General features: G+C 42.7%; 2 protein-coding genes across 2 annotated transcripts in view; one reads left to right on the forward strand and one right to left on the reverse strand.

Annotated features, from left to right (window-relative positions):
- Nucleotides 1-2,469: 2,469 nt before the first annotated feature.
- On the forward strand, nucleotides 2,470-5,038 carry LOC129820750 (ADP-ribosylation factor-like protein 11). Its single transcript, XM_055877689.1, has one exon. The coding sequence runs from the start codon at nucleotides 2,728-2,730 to the stop codon at nucleotides 3,259-3,261; it is 534 nt and encodes a 177-aa protein (XP_055733664.1). The 5' UTR covers nucleotides 2,470-2,727; the 3' UTR covers nucleotides 3,262-5,038.
- Nucleotides 5,039-5,928: 890 nt separating this feature from the next.
- The window catches only part of LOC129820747 (importin subunit alpha-4-like), a 30,573-nt gene continuing 15,476 nt past the window's right edge, over nucleotides 5,929-21,025 (reverse strand). The window contains exons 8-17 of the mRNA XM_055877686.1: nucleotides 20,305-20,391; nucleotides 19,196-19,365; nucleotides 18,961-19,005; nucleotides 18,715-18,846; nucleotides 17,489-17,617; nucleotides 17,219-17,323; nucleotides 13,704-13,775; nucleotides 13,331-13,493; nucleotides 13,143-13,237; nucleotides 5,929-9,118 (exon numbers count right to left, since the gene is read on the reverse strand). Of these exons, the coding sequence (XP_055733661.1) occupies nucleotides 9,023-9,118; nucleotides 13,143-13,237; nucleotides 13,331-13,493; nucleotides 13,704-13,775; nucleotides 17,219-17,323; nucleotides 17,489-17,617; nucleotides 18,715-18,846; nucleotides 18,961-19,005; nucleotides 19,196-19,365; nucleotides 20,305-20,391 (1,094 nt within the window). The 3' untranslated portion in view covers nucleotides 5,929-9,022. The remainder of the gene's footprint in view (nucleotides 9,119-13,142; nucleotides 13,238-13,330; nucleotides 13,494-13,703; nucleotides 13,776-17,218; nucleotides 17,324-17,488; nucleotides 17,618-18,714; nucleotides 18,847-18,960; nucleotides 19,006-19,195; nucleotides 19,366-20,304; nucleotides 20,392-21,025) is intronic.

The following is a 21,025-nucleotide window of genomic DNA, read 5'->3' on the forward strand; positions in this document are numbered from 1 at the left end:
CACTAGACACAAGTCTAGATCATTTTGGCATAACATGCACAGAAATCGAAATTGAATCATTTTTTCAAGAACATCAACAAAAACACACATATAGTCAGATGCTTGGTAAACAACAAGTGTGTAGACTAACAGTGAAATGTTTACTTACGGTCCTTCCCAAAAATGCAGAGAGAGAGCGAAAAGAGAGGAATAATACAAAAGTATTAACACGCAACAATAAAAGTGTTACCTTGGCAATATACACAGGGTACCTGTACCTAGTAGATGTGCAGTGCTACGAGGTAGTTGATGTTGATATGTACATACTGTATAGGTAGGGATAACGTGACTAGGCAACAGGATAGGCAATAAAACTGTAGCAGCAGCATAAAGGGTCAATGCAGATAGTTAAATACTTAACCATTAGCTACCCAGACGTACAATTGATCAGTCTTATGTTTTGGGGGGTAGAAGCTGTTCAGGGTCTTGTTGGTTCTAGACTTGGTACATCGGTACCGCTTGCCGTGTTGTAGCAGACAAAACAGTTTATGACTTGACTAGCTGGAGTCTGAACATTTTTAGGGTCTTCCTCTGACACCGCATGGTATAGAGTTCCTGGATGACAGGGAGCTCGGCCCCAGTGATGTACTGGGCCGTACGCACTACCCTCTGTAACGCCTTGCGGTCGGATGCCAAGCAGTTACCATACCAAGCGGTGATGCAGCCAGTCAAGATGCTCTGAATGGTGCAAATGTAGAACGTTTTGAGGATCTCGAGAGCCCATGCCAAATCTTTTCAGCCTCCTGGGCAGTGGAGGCTGCTGAGGGGAGGACGGCTCATAATAAATGGCTGGAACGGAGCGAATGGCATCAAACACATTCAAAACATGTTTGATGTTCCACTTATTCCGCTCTCGTCATTACCACGAGCCCGCCCTCCCCAATTAAGGTGCCACCATCTTCCTGTGCTCCAGAGGGGGAAGAGGCGCTGTCGTACCCTCTTCACGACTGTGTTGGTGTGTGAGGACCATGACCGATCCTAAATGATGTTGACTCCGAGGAAATTGAAGATCTCAACCTGCTCCACTACAGCCCCGTCGATGTGAACGTCCTTTACGTTTTCTGTAGTCTACAATCAGCTCCTTTGCCTTGCTGACTTTGAGGGAGAGGTCTCTGACCTCCTCCCTATAGGCTGTCTCATTGTAGTCGGTGATCAGGCCTACCACCGTCGTGTCGTCAGCAAACAATGACGGTGTTGGAGTTGTGCACAGCCGCGCAGCGACCATAAAATAAACACCCCCCAAACATGAATGATGCCATAATCCTCATAAATCAGGTTTTGCAAGAAGCCTGATCTCTCTCCTGATCACTCAGTTAATCATGGGGGGTTATCAGAGGTTTGTTCAGTGTGCTTGAACCTTTTCTACATTGTGGAATGTTTTGTACTGAACAACACGTCTCCTCAAAACATTCTCTTGTGTACTCGAACAGACTTTAAGATACGTTTGCTCCCGTTTGGTGGCTGTGGCAAGGTGTGGGTTGAAGCGATGAGTGACGTAATTAAAGGGCAGTGGCCATGTTAACAGCGTTCCCCAACCTCTCTGTTTTTCAACTGTTCGTTAAGTACATGTCACGTTCGTATGAAGAGATTCGGGAGATAGGCGCAGGAATGCGTAATAGGGTTTTTATTTAGCCCAAATTACTGCGAGCCGTGTAAAGGTACAGGGACGAAGACCAAACAAACACGTACACAAAACACAGGGTTGAAACCCAAACAAAAGAGCGAGGAGTACCTCGAATCAATACACGCACGCACAATGATTAACACACGGGACGAGACCTGTAATAACCTGCGCAATCCACAAGGGAACGAAAGCCCAAAACACAGGTACTCACACGCACCAACGGACAATGTAACAATAATGGACAGCCCAATGGAAACCAAAGGGCACACTTATACAAGTACAATCAGTGGGAATAAGGGACAGGTGTGCGTAATGAAAGTTCCGGAGTGATCCGTGGCAGTACAGCAGTTTCCGCACCAGAATGTAAAAACGTACTGAACGCAACCCAGTTGATTCAGTGGGTGTTTCCTGTTTTATTCACTCTCATCTAGGGTCAGAACAGAAGTACATTTAATACAGATCCTTGGTCAGATTGGCTGTGCCCTTCTGTTTGTCTATTTGTTTGATAACAAGCATTTTTAACTCATCTTGTTGCCCCTCATGTCAGCAAATTGCACCTCCATCACCCATTTCTGATTTTAGTAGCTCTGAAAATAAACTACACACAATCAATTTCTCATCAACTACTTGAATTATTTAACTGCCATAGGTGTAACCCAGATGAAGCCAATGCCATGGTTACCATCCCCAGGGATTGAGATCCCAGTCAGCTGGGTTGATTAGTCCAATGGGAGCTAGCGCCGGCTTAGAAAGCTGCATGCAAACACATGAAAATAACTAGATGCTATCTCACTTGGTTATGACTGTTCAGTGACATTCAGCTGTGCTGTAGGAGCCTCCATTTCAGCACAAAAGGTGTAATGGCAAGCAGCTGGATTACATACTCACAGACCAACACGATAAAGAGGAATCATGACCTTGCTGATAACTGAAGACGTGATGATTCATTTCTAACTAACTGATCTGCTCCACTCATTGGACTATTAAAGGACAAGCTTGGATGGACTCCAACCAGATCTGCAGAAACCTTCATCTTTCATAAAAACCTCAAAGTCCTGTCTGACATGGGCCTGGCCCTGTGCAGACAGTCTCACAGCCACACGGCCAAAGTGGTTCTAGTGGGCCTGGACGGGGCGGGGAAGTCCACCCTCCTCCACCGCCTTCAGAGGGGCGAGCTGGCGCACACCACCCCCACCGTAGGCTTCAACGTGGGCTCGCTGGAGCTGGACTCTGGCCCGGAGCTGACCGTGTGGGACATAGGGGGGCAGGGGGGCATGCGCGCCCAGTGGGGAGACCACATGGAGGAATGCGATGCCCTGCTGTTTATGGTGGACGCGGTAGACCGGGTACGGATCAGGGAGGCAAGGGCGGCGTTGGGGCAAGTGCTGGGGGATGAGAGGGTGAGGGGAGTCCCTCTAATGGTGCTGGTTAATAAGATGGACCTCCCAGAGGCGATGGGGCTCCAGGAGGTGACGGGTGGGCTGGGGCTGGAGCAGTGCTGGGACAGAGACTGGGAGGTGCAGGGGTGCAGCACTCACAACGGGCTGGGGCTCCAAGAGGCCCTGGACTCTCTGGCCACACTGATCAGAAAGCGCTGAGGGGTAACTCAGACACACACACACACGAGGATATATGGAAAACTTTGGCAAATACACAGATCAATGGACAAGGCATGGGCTCTCATACAAACAGGTAAAGAATAGGCACACACACATTTGGACAAAAGGGAACATGTGAAGCTTTTCATAAGCTAACTGTGCTCCTATCACTAACTAGCCCCATGTCGCACAGTATGTATCATGCCAGTAGGTTATTTGAATATAGAAACAGTTGTAACATTCACTATGAAGGAAACTATTTAATGGGACTTGAGAATCGCAGATTGGAATTAAATGGCTACTTTTATCAAAAGGACAAAACCCAACGGGATCATCCACCTGTTTTTACACTCACTGTAACAATGACATGTCTTACATTCAACTAATCTCCCCACAGCAATGTCACAAGTGCCACTCATTTTTACAATTTACAGAAGATGCAGTATCCTTCTACACCACAAGGTGGTCTCCTTATTTAGCCACAACTTAGTCCTGCTGGTCATAGTTTCTCCCTGGAAGTTAAATCAATGGTTACTACTACAGATTGAAGTGTTGACACTACCAGACTGAAGGGATTGGTGATATACAGTTACATTAAAATAGAACCTTTAGTTGTATATTCAGTAAAGCCGATTACTTTCATTGGTCTTAAGTATTTAAGAGCAAATGTGTCAGGTATATTTATCCAGGTACCATGTACAGCAACTCTAAATCACATCCATGAGAGCATAGTCACCTTGTACCTTCTTTCAGAATAAGAATCTCTCACCAATTTTTCCAGACACAGACAATACACCTTGATGTTACTGTATCAATCAGAAAGCTTGCAGCACGTTTATTTTGGGTTAGGATCAGTAGTACAGAGAACATGTCCTAAGGATGAGATGAGAGGAAGTGATGTCATAATCCCCTGATTAGCAGAATGTGGCATTGATGGGTTTGTTTGTGGTGAGGTGAATGTAGTGTCTTCAAAGTATTTACACCCCTTGGAATTTTATAGAGTTTGTTGTGTTACAACCTGAATATAAAACAGATTAAAATGTTGATTTTGTGACACTGGCCTAGACACAATACCCCATAATGTCAAAGTGGAATTGTTTGGACATTCTTACAAATTCATTAAAACTTAAAAGCTGAAATGTCAAGTGAGTGTTCAAACCTTTTGTTATTTCAAGCCTCAGTAAGCCCAGGAGTAAATATGTGCTTAACAAGTCACATAAGTTGCATGGACTCACTGTGTGCAATAATGGTGTTTAACTTGATTTTTGAATGACAACCTCATCTCTGTACCCCACACATACAGATAATTGTAAGGTCCCTCAGTCTGGCAGTGAATTTCAAACAGATTCAACCACAAAGACCAGGGAGGTTTTCCAATGCCTCGCAAAGAAGGGCACCTATTGCAAGAACGGTAAAAAAAAAGAAGCAGACATTGAATATCCCGTTGAGCATGTTGAAGTAATTACACTTTGGATGGTGGATCAATGCACTCAGTCACAACCAAAGATACAGGCGTCCTTCCTAACTCCATTGCCGAAGAGGAAGGAAACCGCTCAGGGATTTCACCATGAGGCCAATGAGGACTATAAAACAGAGATGAATGGCTGTGATAGGAGAAACCTGAGGATGGAACAACATTGTAGTTACTCCACTATACTAACCTAAATGACAGTGAAAAGAAAGCTTGTACAGAATAAAAATATTCCAAAACATGCATCCTGTTTGCAATAAGGCACTAAAGTAAAAATGTGAAAAATGTGGCAAAGAAATTAACTTTATGTCCTGAATAAAAGTTGTGTTTGGGGCAAATCCAACGTCACTGAGCATGGTGGTGGCTGCATCATGTTATGGTATGCTTGTCATCAGCAAGGACTAGGGAGTTTTTTGGGGAGGGATAAAAATAAACAGAATAGAGCTACTGTAAGCACAGGCAAAATCATTGAGGAAAATCTGGTTCTGTCTGCTTTACAGCTGATATGGAGACAAATTCACCTGTCAGCAGGACAATAACCTAAAACACAAGGCCAAATATACACTGCAGTAGCTTACCAAGACAACATTGAATGTTCCTGAGTGACCTACTTACAGTTGATTTATCAGCTAGAAAATCTATGGCAAGACTTGAAAATGGCGGTCTAGCAATGATCAACAAACAATGACAGAATGAAGAATTTTTAAAAGCAAATGTCACACTTCCCAGGTGTGCAAGTCTCTTTAGAGACTTCCCCAGAAAGACTCACAGCTGTAATCGCTGCCAAAGGTGATTCTACATATCAACTCAGGGGTGTGAATATTTCTGTAAATTATAGTATTTTCTTGTCTTGGTCATTACAGGGTATTGTGTGTAGATGGGTGAGAATTTGTTGTTGATTTAATGTATTTTGAAACATTTCTCAAGACACTGTAGTTATAGGAGGAAAGAGGGGTGATATGTCAAAATGGGTTACAATTATCAAACAACAGAATAGGAGTAGAACAAATCGCTCTCTTCAGCAGAGCACAGCATTGACTACTCCAGTGGCAGACTCCAGCAATATGAGACACCACATGAACATCTCCCATTCTGGATGCCTCAACAGCTTCTAGCATTTTGTTTCTTTTCTCATTAGTACATTTGTGGTTGAGAATTTTTTTGTTTCGTAGAAATTAAAAACAAAAAAGGCACAATGAATTTCCACTCACTCACGTCTTTAATGTGCACAAGAGTTGAAAGCATCAGCGAGCCACCTTAAAAGAGAAGAATTCAATCTAAAATGTATAAATGAAAAATACTGACATTTTATTAAGTTCTTTAAAAACAACTTTTCTCTGGCAAGTAAGAATCTTGCAACAAACATAAGCTTGTATCGTTTTCTGATACAAGACAAAGAACTTGTAATTCGTTAAAGTGGCTCGGTCCGTCTAGGGATAGTTCACGACACCCTCTAGGGTTTTGTTCATCAGTAATAAACTATTGGTTCCCAAACAAGCCTGGGCTGCTTTGAACACCCCCCTATTCCAAACCCACTCCTTACAAATCCTTCCCGGCTTTTGCTGTGCGCTGTTTGAACGGGCCATAACCGAGGAACACAAGTTCAGACAAGGGACCAGGGCTTTGGGTTAGCGTTTTCCCTCACACTTCCTAGATCCTGGAAACAAACTGGGACTGGCTCTTGGACGGTACAAAGACACAGTCTGTCCCTACAGACAGACATAACTGTTCTCAGATTCATCAGCATGTCATCACAACACATTATGAATGTTCAAAAAAAAATTGAATGAAAATCAAAAACAAAAAACCCAAAACGTCAAAGGAACAACCTCCCCGTCCATCTCTGACAATAAGTAGCCAATGTTATCGTTCTGCAGAGTGAGTCCGTTTCAACAATGACTGTTCAGCTGCAGCAGCTTTGTACAGGCTTTATGGAAATATATATATTCTCAAAAGACGAGTTTGAGAGATATACATTATTCAGGATGCTTATGAACTGTGACCTCATTTAAAAAAACATTAAATAAAGTTCTGTATAGGTCAGAGGTCATGTTCTATCCTCTGTTAGTCCTGTCTTCTTTCCGCAGGAAGAGAGAAAAAAAATGTGCATAAGACAGAAGAAAATCTAAAAGTAAAAATAGTAAACCTGGAGGCTCCACATACTTGTCCGAGAGAGATAGAGGACTCCTCTTTGTTTCTGTGCCATTTCTGTGATAGCAGGGGTGGCGCCATTGAGGCAATCTCCATTTTAAAAAGTAGTCAATTTTAGCTGTTCCCTCCTGATGACCCAGTTGGACATTACTCCAACAGGGTCACCAGGAGGGCTAAGCCAATGAATTTGGAAGTTCCACCCAGTTGACTACATTAAAATTGTGGAAGCCCTCAATGGCTCTGCTCATTCTAATATGACCTTTAGCCACTAAAGGCCTCAGTCATGTTCTATACCTGGACCAGAAAAAGACAAACCTTGCAATATTTTCTATTTCAACATAAAATACAATTTTTTTATAAGAATGGGGTAATACTTTTTGTTGTTGTTGCCAAATATAAGTTTGTTTTAATTTTCACAGTCAACTCTTCTGTTGGAGTTCTGACAAGGTGTTTCTGATGCATTCTGGATCTTACAAAGTCTGGACAGGTATTTTACATATCAGCTAACCAACTCATGTGTTACAGCAATCTGTCAGTCGATGACGTGGCACACAACCATTAGTTAATACAAGGAATGTCTGAGAGACCTATGACATCACTACCTGCTCTCCACAGGAAGTGACATCATTTCTGCAGCAGGATTTCATGTCCTCTGGGCTACAGTGTTTTCCTCATGGACATTGCATCATTGTACCGGTCCCATTATGGCGTCTGTGAGAGAATGGGCAGCACCATTGAGGCCATCTCCATTTTGAAGTAGTCCATTTTCTAATACTTCTATGAGTTTGTAAACAAACTAAAAGGATGCATACTGACACCTGTAGTGTGTTTGAACAGGTATTAAGCCAAGGTTGGCTGCCACCTGCTGTTATGAAATGTTTACTCACAAGTATAATTCATTGGCTGATGACCTAGATGGAATTATGTGAGCCTTCCTTAAGCGAGACATCCCACTCTCTCTTTTTCCAATGGTAGTCAATGAACTAAGTAGACCAGACTCAGCTGCTACGCATTGGTGTCTATGGGAGAGCCACCCCATTACATTTTTTCCAATGGTAAACAGCCTGAGTGACCCATTTTTATTTATCCACCATCTTGGTTTAAAATGGTGAAAGTCTTCAATGGAGTTGCCCATGTTAAAATGAGCTTTTGGGCCCTAGAGTCCTCTAGCATTCTCTGTGGTTTTCCTCCAACCTCAGGTTGCCAGACCTGAAAAAAATGAAGCTTTTTTATTTTGCTCTCCCCTGAATTAGAGCAAAATTGCAAAACAATTATATACTTATATGAACAGTTTTGCAGCATTATATATATTTTTAATTACATGTATTTTTTTTATAAATAAAAATCCATAACTCATGATTCAAGAGAAGTCAAAAGCAAAAATAAAAAATAAAAATAAAAGTGAGTCAAAATGTCTTGTCAGTCAGTCTGCCTAAAAACCTCTTCCTGCCTAAATCCCACCTCTTCCTGTCCTAGGACTTTGGGGAGGGGGACAGGGTCCATGCCTGTTCATTGTTTCGCTCTGTGGTCAACATCATTAATTGGGGGCACTCGGACATCAAGGGAGAGCGAGCGAGCGTGTCCACAACCAGGGGACAATCCAGAGGTGAAGCACAAAAATAAACCGCAGTATCCTTTCCCAGTCTGTGATATTGTTTTCTAAAACAAATATGCACAGAAATTATTCCCAAGTGTCTTCAACTGTGTGTTTTGTGCGTGTGTGCATGTGTGTAGTTGTGACATTTGGCAATTCAAAAATATTGCCTCAAAAGGCTTTTTCTTCCTTTGTGATTTTCACGTGACATTTCAAAGCATTTGCTAAGATTGCCTGAGATCCTCCCCACACGGGTGGCCAGATTGTACTGGTGCTGGATGAATTACCTGGACCCGTTTGTATTGGGTTGCCAGGTTGTGGTGGCAGGTGGTAGTTTTAAGTAACCCTTCAGTGCAGAGGTGGTGTATTGTGGAGTTGGTGGGTGAATCCTTCAAATCGCAAGGTGGGTTGCCATGTTGGAGTAATGGTGATGGTAGTAGGTGGGTTCAATCCTTCAGTATTAGGTTGCCAGATAGGAGGAGAGATAGATGGATGAATGTCTGGGGTGGGTTAGACAGTACTAGTGAAGCTGGATGGACCGGCTCCTAGAACTTGAACTCCTTCTGCAGGCTGGAGGTGGAGTCAAAGTTGAAGGTCCCTCCTTGGGTGGCTTCAGGAATCAAACTGGGATCCTCATCAATCTAGGAAGGAGAGACAAAGACGAGGAATGGTGAGGGATGTGTGCGTGTCAGCGTTTCTGTTAGCTGGTAAAAGACGATAAATAAACATGGGTGCCGACCAATTGTCCAGAAGAAAAGGTAGAATCCCATTGCAAAACAATGCTTTTTAGCCTATTCATTTATGTAAATACAAGTTTTATGTAAATACATTTGACTGGTCATGCTTAAAAATGGATCTAGGTTAATTTGCTAAATTTAGTGGGATTAAATTGGCACGTGTGTATTTGTGTTAGTCGTTATGTGTCCTAATATTTATCACACGCGCACAGCATACAGATACAGAGGCTAGTTTAAGGGGGAACTCTGTCAGACAACAAGAGGGCTGCTGCTACAGCTCTTCAAAGAGCTTGTGATGGAACATTTTATGTTGGTGCTTTTCTATTTATGAATTTCTGTGTTCTGTGTTTGTGCTTTTCTAATAACCGTTTTCTGTGTTCATGCAAGTGACTGAACGAATCCTCACTATCAGTATCTGCAATTCAGCTTAGAGAGAAGAAGCCTTGTGACGTATTGGTCTGTCACATGAATGACGCAGACGTTAATGATGAATTATGAATAAGCTAAATCATGCAAATATAACTTGTCTGTATTTAAAAGAGATCTAACGGGACTGCCCCAAAGGAGCTCCTAATCACCATGTGTACTTGGTGCATTGAGTTGGTTGGAACCTCTCCAATTAACAAAACAAAGATTCCTTTAAGTTTGACTTTGTCCCTGGTGTAGAATTTCCACGACAAGCTCATTCATTGCTGCTGGAGTCCAGTCATTACGCAACAATTCTAAATTCCAATCAAATGTTAAAAACAGGTAGATGGCCACAATTAAAAAGAACTACAATTTTTACACTGAACAAAAATATAAATGCAACATGTAAAGTATTGGTCCCATGTTTCATGAGCTGAAATAAAAGATCCCAGAAATGTTCTATATGCACAAAAAGCTTATTTCTCTCAGAATTCTGCACAAATTTGTTTATATCCATGTTAGTGAGCATTTCTTCTTTGCCAAGATAATCCATCCACCTGACAGATGTGGCACATCAAGAAGCATGATCTTTACACAGGTGCACCTTGTGCTCAGGCCACTAAAATGTGCAGTCGTCTCACACAATGCCACAGATGTCTCGTTTTGTGGGAGCGTGCAATTGGCATGTCCACCAGAGCCGTTGCCAGATAACTTAATGTTAATTTCTTTACCATAAGCCATACCATTGATCATGTTTGGGATGCTCTGGATCATACGTGTTATAGCATGTTCCAGTTCTCACCAATATCCAGCAATTTTGCACAACTATTGAAGAGGATTGGGACAACAGGCCACAGTCAACAGCCTGATCAACTCAATACAAAGGTTGATGTGTCGCGCTGCATGCGGCAAATGGTGATCACACCAGATACCGACTTATTTTTAAAGGTATCTGTGAGTACAGATGCATATCTGTATTCCCTGTCATGTGAAATTCATAGATTAGAGCCTAATCAATTTATTTCAATTGACTGATTTCCTCATATGAACTGTAACTCAGTAAAATCTTTAAAATTGCTGGATGTTGCATTTATATTTTTGTTCAGTATAATTCAACTGGTAAATGAAGCACGCTTCCCATTCATGTCGATTGGTAACGGTAGGCAGGCGGTGAAGCGCGTAAAAATGTCTGTCCTCGGTTTCAGGATTAATGGTCTGGGGCTGTTTTTCATGGTTCGGGCTAGGCCCCTTAGTTCCAGTGAAGGGAATTCTTAACGTTACAGCACACAACGACATTCTAGACATGTCTTTGCTTCCAACTTTGTGGAAGGTCCTTTCCTGTTTTAACATGACAACACCCCTCTGCACAAAGCAAGGTCCATACGGAAACGGTTTGTCGAGATCAGTGTGGAAGAACTTGACTGGCCCGCACAGAGTACTGACCTCAACCCCATAAAACAACTTTGGGATGAATTGAAACGCAGAATGTGAGCCAGGTCTAATCGCCAAACATCATTGCCCGACCTTACGAATGCGCGTGGCTGAATATAATTAAGTCCCCACATCTAGTGGTTATGACAGCCAGTCATAAACAGTTGCAAAAACTCTTTCTTGCCCTGCAGTATTGGAAGACTAAGGAGTTTCAGAGAGACTTTTGCTGGCAAAAACTCTAAAACGGCCAAAGAATGAACTTCGGAACAATATTCATTAGATAGGAATGTTATTAATGGTAAGACAGGATCGAAAGAATAATCCTGTCATATGGTTTATTATTTTGTGTTGTCAAGGATGGTATGACAAAGTAACTTACTCTGAAAGTGCACACGTCCTATGTATCAAGTTTACATCTAAATGTGGTATAAAATGACTAAATATGAGAATACTTTTGTGAAGATAGCAATGTGGTTTTAGCCTTCTAAATGAGAATAGTTATTCATATAAACTTGTGCCCAGTCAGTAGCCACGTCCAAGTGAGCTCAGAGTTAGCGTCAGCATGACGTAACGTCCCTTTGGCGAGTGCTAAAAGGACTCGCTAAGAATAAACATACAGACCAAGCAGACGGACGGTATAAACCGGACGTCATGAATGGTTAAAACTACAAGACCAAAAAGACGTGAGGTCGCGGTCCACACGTTGAAATGGTTAGAAACGTTGTACTGAGACCAGACAGCGTGGAGCGGTGGCTACATGGCTGAAAATGGTTTAAACTCCACAGACCAGCCGACACGAAATGGTTAGAAACTATGAAACTCTCAATCTCTACAGAAGAAGATAACCTCACCTAGGAGACCAGAAACACCCACAGTCTGCAGCTGTGCATGTAAAAAGTGGTCCTAGAACTTTGACTAAAAGACACGAGGTGGGAAGGAAGAATCCCTCCCATACAACAATTGGTATGTCTGAAGTATCTATTCTAAAGAACACTCCAAGACCAGAGAAGCTCTACAACTAAGGACATTGTGACCTCTGGTGGATAATCAGAGCCTTACATCGAGCCATTACCCATAGAGGGATCGATTGGTTTCAGAGAGACAACAGAGAAACACATCTACCGTAAATATATATTGCATTTCTAATCTGAATGAGCAGTGGTTAGGGTGCTAAGTATACGTATTTCCATGAGCGCAGCTTCCAAAATGTATGTACAGTAAGTTGACTCTCTCCCTCTCTTTCCCCTCCCCCTTATGTAACAAGCCCTCATACGGAGTCAGTTCACTAGGGACTTTTATCTCATGTAAGTGTGTACGGGTATTCTGTGTTATTATTTATTAAGCCAATTTGTGTATTGCTGATTCATCAATGAGGTTAGTGTTCTTTCAGATATCAAGGAGTATGCGACGTTCAGAATGAGACTGATATGAGGTAATAATAAATTCATAATTGACTGTTATTGATGTAAGAGATATCTGTATATCTTTAGAGTTTAAAGTCGAGAGACAGCAACTCGCTAAACAACTTTTCCTGTGGTGCACCAAATGTCTAATGAGTTAATTGTTACATGATTAACTTCAATCGAGTAACAATTAAACATACTTTAAAACACAGTCATCAGATTAATGATAGTCACGACACCTACTGGTTGTATGAATTTGTGATCTATCGTCTCATAACAGTCCCAGAGTCTGTTTAGATATTTATTTCTCGTAGCGAACGACAAGCTGATCAATAGAAAAGGTCAACTTTTCTACTCTGGTGGATAGTAGATTGACAGGCTAGTGATTTTGCTGTTTGTTACTGGTCTTGTTGTCTGAGGAAAAGTACATGTGGACAGTTATTCTAACATCTTCAAAGTTTGCATCGGAATTCAGTAAGAAGGATGCACGCCGTTGCATGTTCCGTTAAGATTAATTACCTTAATCAAAATGTGATCTGTATTTCTGAGCACCGTGGGTAGACACCCTAATCAGGTTACGCACCCAATGCATATGGGTCCGGTTAATGAAAATGCTGCAGGTCAAATGTCTGGCGCCACATTTTCCTAACAGAAGCCCTGGACTGTGTGTGTGATTTATAACTCACATCGTCGCCTGAGAAGTACTGGTCAATAATCTCGAAGGCTAGTTTGTAGATCTCTTCATTCTCATGTTGCTGTAGATTCTCAATCTTCTCCAGACCTGAGCGGAAAGCAGATCAGAAAGCAACAATTCACCTCAGACACACAGTACCTCCTCTAGCCATCATGAGAACATGCAGGCACACACACACACCTCCACACTCCTCTATGATCTCAGTGACGGTGCTAGCCTCGTCCCCGGCCATGATGAGGACGTTCTTGAGGCCGTCTAGGAGCACCTGGACCACCTGGGAGTCCTTCACTGAAAGCAGGCTGCAGAAAGGAGGGACTACATTCTGCTGTACCAAGTACTCCACCTACACAAACACAGCAGTAAGCAATTCTGACAAATCACTGCTGACACTCATGATTGAACCTGCTTACACAGTCACTGGCATTAGACTAGATCATAAACTCACTGGTCTGAACGCTCCAGAGGCCCTGGCATGACAATGCAGCCCCGTACCTGTCCATGTCTAAGTCAATAGTCTATCTGATAGAGGTTGCAATGTGTGTGACAGACTCACCTGGTCTTTCCGGCCACTGATGGTGAGGTTGCTGATGGTCCACGCTGCCTCCTTCTGAGTCCCAAAGTCCCCCTGGAGACACACGGGCTGTCAGCACTACGTAACATATCACTACATAGCAATGACAGGAAAATCATCTCTCTCAGGCTCACACAGACACCAGCCATCTAGGCACGGGGGAGCCAGGCCCACCCAATCAGATATATCCTGTTTTATCATCTCTACTAGACAGTGTTCCAAACAGGCAGAGGTAGGTAGTAACATGTACTAAAGTACATTTTTGCTTGTAGCGGCACAACTGAGGAGAAGGAGAAATTCCCAGCCAGCCAAGAAAAGATCCTTCAAAGTGGAGAGGTTTGGAAGAGGGTAAATCCTACCATGGCAAGAAAAAGATGATTTGAGTTCACTATGGCAATTGATATCAGCACTGTTTATTTATTACCCGAATACCAATCTTGATGTTTTATCCCATGCTGAAATCGGTGTGATTTGCATACTAGACTAGTGACATTTCGATATGGATTGTTGTAACACTTACCTGATCTTCCTTGTTAATTTTTTACTCAGAATTAAATGTCATCACACTTGGAGTAAAATGTTTAGTACACATTCACCATCACATGTACTTGTAGTATGAAATATTTCTCTCATGAATGCTATTGAAATTGTGAAATTATTCAGATGTCTCGAGTACCATTCACCTTTTTATGAACTTGAGCACATTGATAGATATTAAAACAACTTTGAATAAGACTAATTTAAACTGTACAGTCTACGGATTTTCTTTGATGTCAGTCTTCATTGGAGACTACCTGTGCTGGAGGACATCTGCAATTTAGCATTTTTATTTGGATCCCGTTAGCTGCTGCTAACAGTCGCCACAAGATGGTGCTGACAGGCTTAAATAATACATTTATGTCAAATAAATTGCACTAAGTTGTTTCTCTTCTTGCTGTCACAGTTTACCATTAGGTGTTAAAAAAAATATTACACAAAATATGTAACTAGTACTGAAAAAGTTGTGACCGGAAACTTTTTTACTATTTTTTTTATTAACTCATCCACCACCCCCTTTAAAAATATTTTTTTTACTCTTGAGTAGTTTAAGAGGGCTACGTTTACTTGAGTAAATCACAATCTACTGTAGGTAACAGTACATTTACTTCGATTTTAGGTACTCTACCCACCTCTGCAAACGGGACATTATTTGTATTTTTACCTAAACATGCAAATACCATCAGATAGAATTCATAGCAAGCTGTGAACTGGCACGGCCTTCAGATGCACTGGCACGGCCTTCAGATGCACTGGCACGGCCTTCAGATGCACTGGCACGGCCTTCAGATGCACTGGCACGGCCTTCAGATGCACTGGCACGGCCTTCAGATGCACTGGCACGGCCTTCAGATGCACTGGCACGACCTTCAGATGCACAATGAGCATTGTATTTGGTACAAATCATTCCCTAAGTTCTAGACCTCAGATGAATCTGGTGATGAACGGTGTGGCTGTTGAACAAGCTGAGGAGACTAAATTACTTGGTGTTACCTTAGATTGTAAAAACGGGTCAAAACATACAGGTTCAATGGTTATAAAGATGGTGAGAGGTATGTCCGTAATAAAGAGATGCTCTGCTTTCTTGACACCACACTCCAAATAGCAAGTCCTGCAGGCTCTAGTTTTGTCTAATCTTGATTATTGTCCAGTCGTGTGGTCGAGTGCTGCAAGGAAAGACCTCGTTAAGCTGCATCTGGCCCAGAACAGAGCGGCATGTTTTGCTCTTCATTGTAATCAGAGGGCTGATAGAAATACTATACATGTCAGTCTCTCTTAGCTAAGAGTTGAGGAGAGACTGACTGCATTACTTCTTTTCATAAGAAAATGTATTGAAAATCCCAAATTGTTTGCATAGTCAACTTTTCACAGTCCCCAAACCCAGAACAAATTCAAGAAAGATTACAGCATAATATAGAGCCCTTATTGCAAGGAACGTCCATCTCATATTGCTCAAATGAACAGCAAACTTCGTTTCAAAAAACAGATAAAGCAACACCTCAGGACACAACGCCTCTCCCCTATTGGACCTAGATAGTTTGTGTGTATGTATTGATATGTAGGCTACGTGTGCCTTTAAAAAAATAATGTATGTAGTTCTGTCCTTGAGCTGTTCTTGTCCAATGATGTTCTGTATTATGTTTCATGTTTTGTGTGGACCCCAGGAAGAGTAGGTGCTGCTTTTGCAACAGCTAATGGGATCATAAAAACAATTTTTGTTAACTTTAATTAGCTTTAAAAATGCACAATTCTCTCAGCCTCATGGCAAAATGTGTAGAACAGCATGAGATTGTGTTGTCACGATACCAGGCCAAGTATCATGATACCACGGGGGAAAACTTCCGTGGCCTAGCGTCCTGTTCACCCTTATACAACATATTTAAAGTTCACATTGTTCACCATATAATAGAATACTGAGAAGGCCTACCCATGATGTGGCTGGAGGAATGACTACACGTGCATAATGATTTGAATGTCATTGTGGCAGTAAGCAGAAAACACTGCATGAAACCACCTTTACTCTTCAGTTAAGACTCCCTCCCTGACTCATAAACACACACCTCTCTCTCCCACAAACACGTACACACACTGTTCCCAACTTTAAAAGCGTTAGGCACCAAACAGAATGTAAGGAGCACCACAAATATATATATTTTTACACTTTAGGCTTCCATTAGGCCTATAAGAATCCTGTGCCAATGAAATTTTCTTAGAACTACTGTCAAGTTACCATGTTGTTAGCTAGCTAGGTAACAAGACTGAACAAAGTTGTTTGTTATCAAACGAATAATTAGTGTCCGGGATTAGTTTAAAAACGGCCCTCGACATGGTGTGTGAAATTATATCAAATGCGCGCGGCGTCGCACAGAAAGAACAAAAATTATCTCCGGTAATATGGGTCATATTTTTAACCGTTTGAGATCGAGACGAGACGTTTTCTTTCCTGTAAAGCTGCAGACATGCCTCTTGCAAAACGGGGTTTCCTCTCTGGCACTGCTGCGTGACGGTGAATTTGCAAAGCCTATCAGACTGGCCTGTACTGTTGGTTATACAAGGGATGAAATTATACAATGTATCAACTTTTCTCACTCTGCACGCTGCTCCAATGTATCACATGTAACAGAAGACTGACTAGAGTCTGCACCCCCTCGCCATCACAGCTAAATTATATTTAAAATACTGATGCAGGAAGAGCGGACAGAGAGAAGCAGGTGAGTGGTGGCTGGATTTGGATACGGCTGGCTGATTACAGATGCCACACGTGATATGCAGACATTATTGGACTGGCGCATACAAGAGACTTGTTGATGTTGCTTAAATACAACAGAATTTATAAACATTTTATAACAGGCACGAGTACTTCATGGCAAAATGTGTAGAATTGCAAAGTTTTTTTGGGCACACCCAAATAACACATTTCAGGCTACGCTACTGACAGACGCAGACCACAGATCTCTCACCTTGGCCAGTTGGTGGATAATCAAGGGGATGAGTCCTGCGTCGATCACAGCCTGAACCTGCTGCTGGTTCCCAGCCGTGATATTGGACAGGAACCACACTGCTTCCTGTAGACGAACCAATCACAGACAGTTATGCCACAACACTTCCTATTAACGGTCCAATTTCACACAGTCAAACCAAATAATTTCCTGTTGGCCTGCTAATCATGGACATTGGCTTCTCCCCTCCCCGTTTCCGTTCCCTCTCTCGGGGGAGTGTGTGTGCTCTACCTTGTTGATCTTCTCTTTGGGGTGTGTGAGCAGGTTGGGGAAGTGGGAGAGGACGTCACAGTTGAGAACCATCTGCGTCTGCTCGTCTGTCCCTGTCACGATGTTGCCTACTGCCCTCAGCGTAGCAGTCTACAGGAAGTGACATCACAGCAGGTCAACACCCACAATATCAGCACGTCAGAAAAGACAAGAAACACACCCTGATTTATTACTTATAAAACGCATTGTTTCCTCCCTTCCTTGAAATGATCACTGTATGTTGTAAGGAAAGCTAGGAGTTCCTTCAACATATGGCTGCAGTTTTACTAAAATACACCTAACCCTCATGATCAGTAAAGCCAAGGTTTTCATACTTGTTGCTTTTAAATAAAATGTTATTGGTCACATGCAATAACATCTGCTAAATATGTGTAAGTGTAGCGAAATGCTTGTGTTTCTAGCTCCAACAGTGCCATTCCAATCAATGATTCATTTTATAAGCACACCATCTTTCATGCCGTCCCTAGGAGGTGCATCACTTGAGTGGGTTGAGTCACTGACGTGATCTTCCTGTCTGGGTTGGCGCCCCCCCTTGGCTTGGTAAGACAGGACCATGCCTCAGGACTATCTGGCATGATGACTCCTTGCTGTCCCCAGTCCACCTGGCCATGCTGCTGCTCCAGTTTCAACTGTTCTGCCTGCGGCTATGGAACCCTGACCTGTTCACCGGACGTGCTACCTGACCCAGTCCTGCTGTTTTCAACTCCTAGAGACAGCAGGAGCGGTAGAGATACTCTGAATGATCGGCTATGAAAAGCCAACTGACATTTACTCCTGAGGTGCTGACTTTTTGCACCCTCGACAACTACTGTGATTATTATTATTTGACCATGCTGGTCATTTATGAACATCTTGGCCATGTTCTGTTATAATCTCCACCCGGCACAGCCAGAAGAGGACTGGCCACCCCTCATAGCCTGGTTCCTCTCTAGGTTTCTTCCTAGGTTCTGGCCTTTCTAGGGAGTTTTTCCTAGCCACCGTGCTTCTACACCTGCATTGCTTGCTGTTTGGGGTTCTAGGCTGGGTTTCTGTACAGCACTTTGATATATCAGCTGATGTAAGAAGGGCTATATAAATACATTTGATTTGATCTATACCACAGTGTGTTTGGGTCTAAGTCTGAATGTTATCAGTTACCATGGTAATTGTTCCCAATTCTATGGCTGTCCCCTGTTGAGCCATCTTACCTGAACTTTGACCTCCTGGTGGCTGAGCAGAGGAACGAGGAAGGGGACTACGCCAGAGTCTATCACCATCTGAATCTGCTCGTTCCCACCATCAGTCAGATAGGACAGAGCCCACACCGTGTCCACCAGGATCTACAAAATTATGTCATCAACGAGTCCAATAAGTGTTGTTTTAATGGGGCTGCTGATGTCAAAATGATGGTGTGCGAATTGTACCATTTAGGGGTAATGAAAATACACACTTACATTTATATCTGTGTGGTATAGAAGAACACACAGAGCTGGAAGAATCTGGAAAAGAGAAAACAGTTTGAGATAGAGAGAGGAAAAGATGGTGTGAAAAGCAGACTAGAAATGTGGTCATGAAAGGTATGTCGCTAAACATTCCTCCTAGTGATGAGTCATTTGGCTGACTGGCTGGAGAAACTCACTATAACACTGCTCACACATTGAAACACACACGGTACCCACATGTACATACCTCCTGTACAGTCTGCATGAGGGGAGGTGGCTCCTTGTTGCGACAGAGGTTGACGATGACCCAGGTGACGTTGCGGAGGAAGGAGATGGGGATGGAAGGGTTAATGAAGGACAGCAGGGGCTTGACCACGCCCAGGGATATGACGTAATCCCTGCACTGTGGCCCGTCGCCTGGGGGAGAAGCATCACAGGTCAGGGGTCATCATTTGGGCACAGCGTTTTTCCTGGTTAGGTAGTGAGCTATGACAAATACAATTAAGTTAAATGAAGACTCAGCAATATGAAATAGATGCAGAAAGTCAGTTAGTTTTCTCAACAACAACAGAACGTTGAAGCGCAAGTTCTCCACTGTTTTGGTGCCCTGGCTACTACGCTGTGAACAGCGTGACGTGAACCTGTGCACATACGCAGACACTGCGTGTGACTGTGTGAAGGCAAAGTCCAATATCTGCGGTGCTGCTCGTGGCAACGTCATTTCGCTGATATGCTGACCACCCCATTCGTTATGCTCGCACGGCAAAATAAATGTACACATACATGTTATTCAATCATTTCATCCAAACTAGCATCTGCGTAGCCAGGCGCTAAAATAGAACTTGGTTCCATTTGACGCTGGATGCGATTCAAGTCCCATCTCTACCAGCTCCTCATTGGTTTTTAGGAGCATATACCCACATGGGTGACTGAAAGATGAACTGAGGTCCACAATCCAATCGGTGGTGGTAATGCACCTTAAAATTGGTTGCCAACAGCGATATAAAGTCCACAGACAACTGAAGGAGAGATTACTAGAAACTTTTATCTGTGGATTAATTGTCAGAGTAGAGGACACATGATTGTGTGACTCAAAAATGGGTAAAAATTCTACAAAGACTTTGCGCATTTCAGGTAAAATAACAACTCAAATGATTATATCACAGGACAAATTAGCTAGCAACAGCAAGGTAGCTAGCTAAATGTCCATGAATGTTTCATGTGTTTCGTTCCAAAATGAACATAGTTGGTTCAGAGTTAGTTTGGACATTTCAACCTGAGGATCCTCATCTGGTGTGATTGGACAAACATGAACATGCCAGCATGTTTAGTCAGCATGTATGTATCTTTACTCACCTATGATGTTGCCTAGTGCCCACACAGCCTGTTCACACACATTCTGATGGGGAGAGTGGAGCAGTCGCAGGAACAGGGGAACAGCATCTGTTCGTACACACACACAGAGAGAGTTAGGAATTGACATAACACAATTTCACACTAGAGGTCGACCGATTAAATCAGAATGGCCAATTAATTAGGGCCCGATTTCAAGTTTTCATAACAATCGGTAATCGGTATTTTTGTACACCGATTTGCCGAGAATTTTTTTTTGTACACGTTTATTTAACTAGACAAGTCAGTTAAGAACACGATCTTATTTTCAATGACGGCCTGGGAACGGTGGGTTAATTGCCTTGTTCAGGGGCAGAACGACAGATTTTTACCTTGTCAGCTCGGGGATTCGTTTTTGCAACCTTCCGGTTACTAGTCCAACGCTCTAACCACCTGCCTTACATTCAAATCAAATCAAATGTATTTATATAGCCCTTACATCAGCTGATATCTCAAAGTGCTGTACAGAAACCCAGCCTAAAACCCCAAACAGCAAGCAATGCAGGTGTAGAAGCACGGTGGCTAGGAAAAACTCCCTAGAAAGGCCAGAACCTAGGAAGAAACCTAGAGAGGAACCAGGCTATGAGGGGTGGCCAGTCCTCTTCTGGCTGTGCCGGGTGGAGATTATAGCAGAACATGGCCAAGATGTTCAAATATGACCAGCATGGTCAAATAATAATAATCA

The sequence above is a fragment of the Salvelinus fontinalis genome, chromosome 23 (assembly GCF_029448725.1).
Source record: "Salvelinus fontinalis isolate EN_2023a chromosome 23, ASM2944872v1, whole genome shotgun sequence".
Lineage (NCBI taxonomy): Eukaryota > Metazoa > Chordata > Actinopteri > Salmoniformes > Salmonidae > Salvelinus > Salvelinus fontinalis.

Coding starts and splice junctions, on each gene's coding strand:
- LOC129820750 (XM_055877689.1), top strand. CDS start 2,728: ATGGGCCTGGCCCTGTGCAGACAGTCTCACAGCCACACGGCCAAAGTG.